The sequence below is a fragment of the Lampris incognitus genome, chromosome 9 (genome assembly GCF_029633865.1).
Source record: "Lampris incognitus isolate fLamInc1 chromosome 9, fLamInc1.hap2, whole genome shotgun sequence".
Taxonomy (NCBI): Eukaryota; Metazoa; Chordata; class Actinopteri; order Lampriformes; family Lampridae; genus Lampris; species Lampris incognitus.
The window spans coordinates 1,830,320-1,842,627 of NC_079219.1; the positions used below are offsets into that span (position 1 = coordinate 1,830,320).

Genomic DNA, 12,308 nt, shown 5'->3' on the forward strand with positions numbered 1-12,308 from the left:
ATGTTGGTGTTCATCTGGGCCAATCTTCTCTTCTTTCTGAGTGGAAACATCCGTGGTGCCAACAGCAGCACTTCACCAGGTAGAGTAACTCCTTACTTTATACTGCTGTAATCTGTAGAGTAACTCCTTACTTTATACTACTGTCATCTGTAGAGCAACTCCTTACTTGATACTACTGTAATCTGTAGAGTAACTCCTTACTTTATACTACTGTAATCTGTAGAGCAACTCCTTACTTTATACTACTGTAATCTGTAGAGTAACTCCTTACTTTATACTACTGTAATCTGTAGAGCAACTCCTTACTTTATACTACTGTAATCTGTAGAGTAACTCCTTACTTTATACTACTGTAATCTGTAGAGTAACTCCTTACTTTATACTACTGTAATCTGTAGAGTAACTCCTTACTTTATACTGCTGTAATCTGTAGAGCAACTCCTTACTTTATACTACTGTAATCTGTAGAGTAACTCCTTACTTTATACTACTGTCATCTGTAGAGCAACTCCTTACTTGATACTACTGTAATCTGTAGAGTAACTCCTTACTTGATACTACTGTAATCTGTAAACTCCTTACTTTATACTACTGTAATCTGTAGAGTAACTCCTTACTTTATACTACTGTAATCTGTAGAGTAACTCCTTACTTTATACTACTGTAATCTGTAGGGTAACTCCTTACTTGATACTACTGTAATCTGTAGAGTAACTCCTTACTTGATACTACTGTCATCTGTAGAGTAACTCCTTACTTTATACTACTGTAATCTGTAGAGTAACTCCTTACTTTATACTACTGTAATCTGTAGAGTAACTCCTTACTTTATACTGCTGTAATCTGTAGAGTAACTCCTCACTTTATACTACTGTAATCTGTAGAGTAACTCCTTACTTTATACTACTGTCATCTGTAGAGTAACTCCTTACTTTATTACTGTAATCTGTAGAGTAACTCCTCACTTTATACTACTGTAATCTGTAGAGTAACTCCTTACTTTATACTACTGTCATCTGTAGAGTAACTCCTTACTTTATTACTGTAATCTGTAGAGTAACTCCTTACTTTATACTACTGTAATCTGTAGAGCAACTCCTTACTTTATACTACTGTAATCTGTAGAGTAACTCCTTACTTTATACTACTGTAATCTGTAGAGTAACTCCTTACTTTATACTGCTGTAATCTGTAGAGTAACTCCTCACTTTATACTACTGTAATCTGTAGAGTAACTCCTTACTTTATACTACTGTCATCTGTAGAGTAACTCCTTACTTTATTACTGTAATCTGTAGAGTAACTCCTTACTTTATACTACTGTAATCTGTAGAGTAACTCCTTATTTACTACTGTAATCTGTAGAGTAACTCCTTACTTTATACTACTGTCATCTGTAGAGTAACTCCTTACTTTATACTACTGTAATCTGTAGAGTAACTCCTTACTTTACTACTGTAATCTGTAGAGTAACTCCTTACTTTATACTACTGTAATCTGTAGAGTAACTCCTTACTTGATACTACTGTAATCTGTAGAGCAACTCCTTACTTTATACTACTGTCATCTGTAGAGTAACTCCTTACTTTATACTACTGTAATCTGTAGAGTAACTCCTTACTTTATACTACTGTAATCTGTAGAGTAACTCCTTACTTTATTACTGTAATCTGTAGAGTAACTCCTTACTTCATACTACTGTAATCTGTAGAGTAACTCCTTATTTACTACTGTAATCTGTAGATTAACTCCTTATTTACTACTGTAATCTGTAGAGTAACTCCTTACTTTATATTACTGTAATCTGTAGAATAACTCCTTACTTTACTACTGTAATCTGTAGAGTAACTCCTTATTTTCCACTGTAATCTGTAGAGTAACTCCTTACTTTATACTACTGTAATCTGTAGAGTAACTCCGTACTTTATACTACTGTAATCTGTAGAGTAACTCCTTACTTTATACTACTGTAATCTGTAGAGTAACTCCTTATTTACTACTGTAATCTGTAGAGTAACTCCTTATTCATTACTGTAATCTGTAGAGTAACTCCTTACTTTACTACTGTAATCTGTAGAGTAACTCCTTACTTTATACTACTGTAATCTGTAGAGTAACTCCTTACTTTACTACTGTAATCTGTAGAGTAACTCCTTACTTTATACTACTGTAATCTGTAGAGTAACTCCTTACTTTATACTGCTGTAATCTGTAGAGTAACTCCTTACTTGATACTACTGTAATCTGTAGAGTAACTCCTTACTTTATACTACTGTAATCTGTAGGGTAACTCCTTACTTTATTACTGTAATCTGTAGAGTAACTCCTTACTTGATACTACTGTCATCTGTAGAGTAACTCCTTATTTGATACTACTGTCATCTGTAGAGTAACTCCTTACTTTATACTACTGTAATCTGTAGAGTAACTCCTTACTTTATACTACTGTAATCTGTAGAGTAACTCCTTACTTTACTACTGTAATCTGTAGAGTAACTCCTTACTTTATACTACTGTAATCTGTAGAATAACTCCTTACTTTATACAACTGTAATCTGTAGAGTAACTCATTATGTACTACTGTAATCTGTAGAGTAACTCCTTATTTACTACTGTAATCTGTAGAGTAACTCCTTATTTACTACTGTAATCTGTAGAGTAACTCCTTATTTACTACTGTAATCTGTAGAGTAGCTCCTTATTTACCACTGTAATCTGTAGAGTAACTCCTTACTTTATACTACTGTAATCTGTAGAGTAACTCCTATTTTACTACTGTAATCTGTAGAGTAACTCCTTTCTTTATACAGCTGTAATCTGTAGAGTAACTCCTTACTTTATACTACTGTAATCTGTAGAGTAACTCCTTACTTTATACAGCTGTAATCTGTAGAGTAACTCCTTATTTACTACTGTAATCTGTAGAGTAACTCCTTACTTTATACTACTGTAATCTGTAGAGTAACTTCTTATTTACTACTGTAATCTGTAGAGTAACTCCTTTCTTTATACAGCTGTAATCTGTAGAGTAACTCCTTACTTTACTACTGTAATATGTAACTGCCAAAAGTTATCAGTTGTAATAATAATGATAATATTCTTTAGTTGCATAGCAAAACAATGCTGAAAAGATTTTGCAATTGAGCAAAGATAAAAACAACTGCATAGATCAATACGAAAAACACGACAATAAAGGAAAAACAACACGGGTAATAAAAAAGCCACAAGGGAGAAACTTAATAGAATAAAGAGATTATAAAAAGACTCGAGGACAGAAGCGGTTTACCAACCCAGCATCTCGATCTGTCAAGAAGGGTAACGGGCCCAACAGAGCACCCTGACAGGGGTAGAATCAGAGCTGTGCTGCTGGGGAAAACCCGCCTGAAATTGTTAGAAAAACGTCTAAAAGTTGACAAGGTATTTCTGAAGTGGACCTGTATTTGTTAAATGCCAGTTCTTTTCAGAAGGGGCTGAACACCGGCTATCGTGAAATAGTTTGAAAACCCACCGGAGGACAGAGAGCTGTTGATGATGGACAACAAGCTAAGACTTCAAATGTTCCACAGGGAAATGAGCTGGTATGATGTCAGGGAGGTGAAGGGGCAGGCACGTAGGACATGTTTCCTGATGGATCCTGGAAAGAAATGCTCTTAAAAGAGCTCAACGTCCTTGTCCCGTTTTTCAACTTAGATCGTAATATTTGTATTTTTGCGATGGTTGTAGTTCAGTTCCTCAGTCACCATTCTTTGATTTAGATGTCATATTTTGTATCTAGTAACACAAGTATTGTCATGCTGATGAACGTATCGGTGTGATCGTTTCATGTGCAGGTGCATGCTGAGGGAGAAGGGTTGGCTTGAAGTTATTACTTGTTATAAGGCGGGGATGGGGGGTGCATGCGAAAATCAAAAATCCTTTTGAATAGCTGTAAATGCTTCTTGTTTTCCCTCATGAAAACACAAAAACACAACACTGAATATGGAGTAGAACATACGCTACAGAAGAGAAGGAGGAACTGGGCTGAAAGAGCGGCGGTATTCTTACACAAGACAAAGGGAATTGCAGCAGGTTTTATTCTTCTGATGTTTATTCATGTGCTTCTCTCTCCTCATACACAGGTGCAGTTGAGACAGAAACACAAGAACAGTGTCGTGATGGTTTCTGCATCACTCTTAGTAAAGACACCATAAAAGCAGTGGCTGGACTCTGTGTTGTTGTACCATGCTCTTTCACTCCTAAACCGGGCTTTAAAACTGATCGCATGATTTGGAAGTATAATAGAAAGGTAGTATTCCACTCTACGCGTCCTGGAGACGTTTCAGCAGGCTTTAAGGGAAGGACGACACTGTTGGAACCAAATATTACCGGACGGAGATGCAGCTTCATCATCAGTGACCTCACTCAGTCAGACTCTGGATCATATCAGTTCAGAATTGAAGGAAGTAACGGATTTACATTCCCTTTCGACACAAGAGTCACTGTATCAGGTATGGAGAATATGAGAAGTACATATTGCATAATTTCATTTTTAGTGTATTCGTATTATTCTTGTTGTCTGGGCTGCTACTTAATTATCGGATGACATTTGAGCAAAATGACATGTAGCATTTCTAATGTCATTTTGCAGCTATTATTGACCTTAGTTGGTTGTGATTGTTTTACGCCACACAATAATTTAGTGTGATATTCTCTGTATACTGTCTCTCATTAGCTCTGAGCCAGAAGCCCACAGTGAAGGCTCACCCTCTGATGGAGGGACGTGAGACCTCACTGACCTGCACCGCTCCAGCTCTCTGTGCTGGAACTCCTCCAAAAATCATCTGGACATGGAGAGGAAAGGGAGAACACGTCTCTCACATCCCATCCACCATCATTAGTAATTTCACAAAGTATCCGACCTTTGGTACACAGCGACACAGGTCAATGGTGAACTTTACACCTTCTGCTGAACACCACGGCACTGAGGTCACCTGCCGGGTGAACTTCACAGACAACATCTCATCAGAAGAGACGGTGACTCTGAATGTGACCTGTGAGTATCCCATATGTTATTTTCTTATCTTTACACTTTACATTGCAAAACCTCCACTGAATGGATCCCTTTAAGTCAATATATCTGCACATGCACAACTTAATGAGACTAACTCGACTTCACCTTCACTGGGACTATGGTGAATGTGACGCTCCATCAACCTTAAAAGTAATAGAAACTGTTTAAACCCAATATAGCAGCCCTCCTGCACACACTCCTGACACCGGAGGACATCTGTGCTCCTTTCTATGAATGATGCAGGCCGACATGGTTTTTTGCCATGATTTACAGAACTGAAAATGATTAGACCAGATGCATTCAGTTAGAGCAGGACTGAACTTCAGTTTCAGTGCGTTATTTATATGCTTGACTGATATAAGATGTTTATAGATTTAGATATTTCACATGTATATGTGGTCATACTTGTATTTTCACTTTATATTTTCTAGTGTACAAACACATTATAACAATATTAAGATGAGGTTATGTAAATTATTATCATTATTAAAGTTTGAAACTGGATAAAACTCTATGAAAGACTTATACTGGTTTTACTCTCAGATCTTTTACTTTATACAATATGACTGACTCACCTCAAATTCTCAGAGGCCTCATGTAAATGCAGTCCATCTCACTTCCACCTGAGTTCTTGCCCCCTGGAGGCAAAACCACTGGACTATATAAACCACAATGTTTGCTTTATACACATTTTCATTTTTCTTGGTGTAATTTTACCTTGAAGATCTGAAGGATCCCAGGATCACTGGAAATACCGTTGTGGCAGAGGGTGACGCTTTAAACCTGACCTGCAGTGTCGACAGTTACCCTCCATCTCACATCACATGGACTACAGCTGAGCCGGACAAACGGCCGCAGGCCGGCAGGGGAAAAGCCAGTCTAATCATCCCTGCGGTGAAAAGAGAACACTCTGGAAGGTATACCTGTACAGCAGAACATCTGAACAAGAGCCTGACAGCATCTGTCGAAGTAACTTTGATGGGTAAGTATGTTCAGTACTTCTGTATACATTTTTTAGATTTAAAACAGCAACTGTGCTTTGGTGTGCTGCTTCATCACTGCTTATTCCTTCCCAGTCCGACCAACCATCCTAAATGGCTCTGAGTGTGTGCTTCAGTCAGGGGCCCTGACCTGTTTGTGTATCAGTCAGGGGGTTCCCTTGCCCTCCATCAAATGGCCACTTCTGGAGAAAAGCAGTGAGTACATTATCACCACCTCACTGTCAAGCATCCAACGATTTACCATTAGCGAGACCATTAGTCTGCCACTCAAGGACCAAGACACCACCACTGTAGAGTGTTTTAGCAGTAACCAGGTGGGCGACATGAGAAAAGACCTTACAGTCACCAAAACACCCCCATTAAAACAACAGGGTAAGTAATCACTTTTACACATGGTACTGTCTGGCCATTACTTTCTGACACGTTAAGGGCCTCACTTTCACTCTATTTTGTTGTGTGGCTGCGCACACTTAAAGCTAGCTGTGTTCAAAATGCATCTGTTAGAAATGTGCGTCTGTTTTTACATTTACTGAGTGCAAGTAACACCTGCCACAACACACGTCACAAAGTTGTTGACAAACTGTCTTTCTTGACTTTAGATCAACACTGCGGAGTCCTCAGTAATATTATCAAACTGAAAATCACTTTGATATTATTGAATGGCATGATCCTGTCGGCCACCATCGGCTATCTGAGGTGCACTATTATCTGTTCTTTTCTGTCAATTCTGGGTTTTTTGGGCTTGATAAAGTATCAGGTATTTCCCATTTGTAATGTTTATTCTTCGGAGATTTTAATTTGCTCTCGTTGATGTTTCTCTACTGGGAAGGCTGAGTCCATATTGTGGATGGCGTGGCATAAAACGCAGCAGTGGAGGAGAAATGGGAGGGAGAGGAGTCGACGTAACGGGCTGAAGTGCCCCAGCAGAATGATGTGTGTAGTAACACAGCTCCGATGGGGGGCAGAAGACGCAGCAGTGTTACAACCAGACCAGGAGAAAGCCACGTGACCTGTTTGACAGTGAGACGCTGAAGCGTTGTGAGGAAACACACTGTGGTGTGGGACTGTCCTGTGTGCGTCTTCAGAAGGCCGTCGTGTCTTTAGCAGTGTCATTTGATGCGTCTGACCACAGGTTTGGACTGCTTTTTGACAACATTAAAACATTCTTCATACCAACATATCAAAGTGTCTCTGTCGGACCGGTCCGAGGCGTGTCGTCCATGTTGACGCAGCCACTACACTTAGTTAATACAGTTCTGTGTCAGAATTGCTGGCCGTCAGGGAACAAGTCAGTGATCTTCACTGATTTCTGCAGGTTTTTTTCTTCTTTTTTTATTTTTGATGTTTAATATGTACATATAGACTTTTATGGTTTTTTTCAGACAATGCACATTTTTGATGGTTATATAATTTGGTAAAGATAAAGCATGTATGGGAGGTGAAATACTCTGGAACTACTGATGCCAGTAAATCACAGTCAAGTCCTCTATTATCAGAAACATAATGTATTGTGCATAGTGTATTTTTAGGATTCTAGGATTATTTTGCCCCCTGAGAATTAGCCATTTTTTTTCTTATTCATACACACACAGACACACACACACACACATTCATACCTAGGGACAATTTAGTACGGCCGAGTCACCTGACCTCCATGTGTTTGGACTGTGGGAGGAAACCGGAGCTCCCGGAGGAAACCCACACAGACACGGGGAGCACATGCAAACTCCACACAGAGGACGACCCGGGTCCACCCCCAAGGTTGGACTACCCCGGGGCTCGAACCCAGGACCTTCTTGCTGTGAGGCAACTGCAGTATCCACTGCACCACTGTGCTGCAAGACCTGATTTGCTGTTTCTATTATACTATTATACATTCGAGCAGTGACAATTATGTAATGACCCCTTGAATCTGCATCAACTTTTGAGACCGAAAACGGGATATTTATGGTAATCAGTATAGCGGTCCCTCTGGATTTGAATTGAAATTTCAAGCGGAACAACTGGCCTACCCAACCACATCGAAGCTGAACTTGGTCTGAGTCCTGAAGGTGCGTTTCCTGGAGAAATGCAATCTGAGTGTTGAGGTGTTAAAGACGAGTCAGAACCTTTTTCCTTTTTCCAGGCAGGTTGAGGCCTTTCATGTTCTAGCTGGTGCAGCTGACTGACCTGCTCATACCACTCCCTGGTCCAGATGTTAGTGACATTGTATGTCACTGTAGGAGATAATGGAAATCTTTCATATGTCTTCATATATGTCAGAGGAGGCTTCTATAAGACAACAGGTGAGGCAGTGCTTCCCCAGAAAACAAACAAAAAGCATAACACACATCACATAAAACATCTTTTCCCTTCCTCCTCTCTCGCTGCCTCTGGACATGCCTTCCCCCTCTCCTTCTCCTTCGCCCAACAGTAGCATAGTTTCCACCGGCACCCTGCTGGTTAACAGTACCGGTGGCGGTCATTGGTAACCCGGGCCTCGACCGATCCGGTATGGAAATCTGATTTATGATCCGCATATTTGATTTGGCAAAGGTTTTACGCCGGATGCCCTTCCTGACGTAACCCTCCCCATTTGTCCGGGCTTGGGACCGGCGCTGAGGATGCGCTGGCTTGTGCATCCTCGGTGGCTGGGTCAGGCAACATATAAGATAAGGAAATTATTTCAACAGTCAAATAATTTTCTTCCTTTTTCTTATCTTTTTAAATATTTGCACCCATTTCCATTAAAAGTTTCCTTAATTTTTAGAAGCTCCCAGTATCTCCCGTAAGCCGTTTCATTTTCTGCCATTATCAGGTACTCGGTTATCTTATTTTTAATAAGTAAATTTAGGGATTCATTTAGTAACAGTAAATTATTAAGCTTCCAATGAGCAGGAGTCCTTTTATTTAGTCCATGCGATGACATATTCAAATTCAATCGAATGGCTTTATGGGCTGTTAGAGGTGTTGGAATATTTCAGCTTTACAATACGAGTAGGATAAAGAATGTGATATTAAGCAAAGAGCAGTTCTTGACTGGAAAGAGCCGCACTTGTTTTTCCCAGGTAAATACTTCAGGAGTGGGATTGCAGACTCTCCATGTAGAAATTAAACTCTCTCATTCACAAAATACATTATGAGTTTTCTTTTTGTCAACTTGGCCATCTGTCGACTTCATCATTTACAGTGACATTGAAATCTCCACCCAAAATAATTTTCATATCAGAGAATTTTCCTAAATGTTATGTTTTTCATGGTTATGTGCAGAACGTGGAACTTATCCCCCTAACTCATCTCGTGCCGGCGAGCTTCCGGTTGGGTGAAGGCCGGCGGAAGTAGCCGCCGCTGCCCGCTGGCCTTCTGCTAACGTTTTACTGTAAAGGAGTCCGCAGTAGAGTCCGCGGTAGAGTCCGCAGTAGAGTCCGCAGTAGAGTCCGCGCATTCTGCTCACAGTTTCAGACACGTTTGCTTGTTTTCATTTTGTTTTCCTCGGACGATCCCGTGTTTCTGGCCCCCACTTGTTTTATACCTGCTACTGGTCCCCTCCCCTCCCCCCTCCCCCTGCTCCCGAGCCGGCGTTTGGTACGAGACCGGCAGTCATGTGGATCAGGGGCTGCTCATATGGACCATGTCCTCCCGGATTACTCCATCCAGACCAGTACCACCGCTGCTTCGATACGCTGACTACCACCCCACCTCTCGGAGCCTCCACCAGCGCCGCAGCTTCACCGGCATATGCTTCGTCATTTTCGGCGGAAATACCGTCACCGTGGATCCCGCCGGCCGGGGCTTCCGCTTCGATGGCACGAACCCAACCCGTTCCTTCTGGTCTTCCCGTTCCTTCTGGTCTTCCCGTCCCCGTTCCTTCTGGTCTTCCCGTCCATAGACATATAAAGAGTAGACGCCGCACCGACCGCTACTGCCTATTGGCGCTGACGAGCCGTGGGGCCGCCATCTTGGAGCGGTCACCCGCTCCACTCTGTAACGTGTTTGTCAGGCGCAATGAACTGTCAGCGCAGTCAATCAATCATAACTCGCTGAATACCAAACTGATTTCCACGCCTTTTTTGTTGCTGAAAACGTCACATATGTAGCTATGATACAGGACACATGGTTTGACTTATTTTAATATTCATAGTTGGCTTAACAGTAATAGAATATTCTGATATATGATATAGTATGTGATGTCTGATAGGTAGCTACCGTATTGTTCTGAATATAAGACGGGGTTTTTACCCTGGAAATACGTATGAAAAAGTGGGGGTCGTCTTACATTCGAGGTCTAGACTTTTGAATGTCAATATACATTCTCACTCAGTCAGATTTGTTTCAAGACCGTTCTAAGATTAGACCACCTCGATGGTTAATGCAGTTATTGAAATGTTGAACTGGATATTTTTTCACTATGAGATGGGTAGTCTCAATAGACTACAGTTTATTTTCATTTGTATGCTATTTAAATACCACAAGTCATTCATTTACAAATGTATTTACATTTTTTTATTTAAATGTGACAATTTCATCTAAAATATATTGAAAACATAATTTTATTTAAAAGCTGTTAAACAGACTACCTTGTTTTATTCAATGGGTTTTTATTATCATTATTTTCAAATATAATGTTTTTCTTTATAAAACCAATATTTGCTCTTCAAAAACTTTTTCCAAAAATTAGTCTTGAAAAAGGGGGGGTCGTCTTATATTCGGAACAATACGGTATTTAGCAAAACACTCACTATAATAAAAAAAAAATATATATATATATATATATACACACACACACACACACACACACACGCTAAAATATGATAGAGAGGCAGAAGCAGATAGTGGCAGTAAAGTCAGCTATTTTAATAAGTTGAAGAAACAATATATGATTAGGCTATATAAATATATAAACAATAAATGAACACATTATATATATACAGTGTATATAACAACAATATATGTTATATATCAGAGAAAATGAAAATATATATAAATCCCCGCCCCAAACCATATTTACACATGTACAAAGTTGCTTACATAGGTGAGCAGTACATTACACACAATGGACAAACGTAAACAAACACTGACAACAACACAAAATACTTACATGTGAGGGTAGGAAGTATACAGTGTGCGTGTGTGTGTATAATAAAGTGGTATAATACTGTAATAACATCGTAATTATATCCAATAGTATGCTGTAATAATAAAAAATAAATACAGATATACATATACTATATTTTAAAGAGAGATACATATATAAACAGTGTAGGGGGAAAATAAAAGTTGTTAATTAAAGCTTGACATGAAACCCCTAAAACCCTGGAAAGAGACCTGTTCTGCAGAGCTTCTTTCTCGTGCTCCCTCTCTGCGGGTCAAGAGAGGTGAGTTTTGCCATGTGCTGCAACCGCATCTTGAGAAACACAGACACAACCAGAGACAACAAGTTGTAGTGGTGGTTGTCGACGGCAGACTGCGTCTCCTCAGTGTGTCTCCGAGCCAAGCAGAGAGCCGCCCTGCTCCATGCCAGTCTCCTCTCGGACGGTCATGTGGGGACTCTAGACCGCTTTGGAGTTTGCTGTGCTGCAGCTTGGCCAACCACCCTCTCTGCAGCTCTCAGCACCTTCTACTAATAACAACAATAACAATAATAATAATGATGAGACATTATATTGACATAGCGCTTCACACAGTGCTCAGAGACACGTTACACAACAGGGAAAATAAGAACAAAGAGCAAAGCAACTTTAATATACACAGATGAAAGTATGTGTTAAAACAAGATAATCCCTGAGCCTTGTGACGGGTCACTAGGCCGCCGCCGCCGCCCGCCGCCGTTGTGTCGCGGGGCCGGAAGGGGACGGGCGGGCGGGCGGGCAGCTCTCGTCACGTGATGATGGCACGGCAGCATCTCTGACGAGGCTCGCACGGCACACGTCACAGGACAGCTTCCGCTCTGGAACTGTTTTAAATAACTGCGTTTCGCGCCAGTGTTTGGGGAGAAGGGGGGAGAGGTCTTATAAACACACACACTGACTTCATGGCGTCACGTCCTGTGTTGTTTCCTTGGAAACAGCTCTGTGCTAATTTGGCGGCGTGTTACTTCCGGCCCGGCTCTCCCCTATCTTCCTGTTGTTAGGATGGGTGACATGGGAATAATACAGGCTGTGCTGGGCCACCTGTGTAACATTCGCTGCTCAACACAATACCAGTGTAAACTACTAATAAGACACGTTAGCCCCTAGCTAGCTAACGGGTCTGACCCTTTAGCCGAGCGGTTAGCGATG

The 12,308-nt window shown here is 40.6% G+C and overlaps 1 protein-coding gene across 1 annotated transcript in view; it reads left to right on the plus strand.

Moving 5' to 3' along the window:
- Positions 1 to 12,308, plus strand: part of LOC130117815 (sialic acid-binding Ig-like lectin 5) — a gene marked incomplete at its 3' end in the record, with an annotated part of 35,834 nt that continues 23,526 nt past the window's right edge. The window contains exons 1-5 of the mRNA XM_056286054.1: positions 1 to 79; positions 4,712 to 5,032; positions 6,127 to 6,423; positions 6,651 to 6,747; positions 9,688 to 9,836. Coding sequence (XP_056142029.1) covers positions 1 to 79; positions 4,712 to 5,032; positions 6,127 to 6,423; positions 6,651 to 6,747; positions 9,688 to 9,836 — 943 coding nt within the window. The remainder of the gene's footprint in view (positions 80 to 4,711; positions 5,033 to 6,126; positions 6,424 to 6,650; positions 6,748 to 9,687; positions 9,837 to 12,308) is intronic.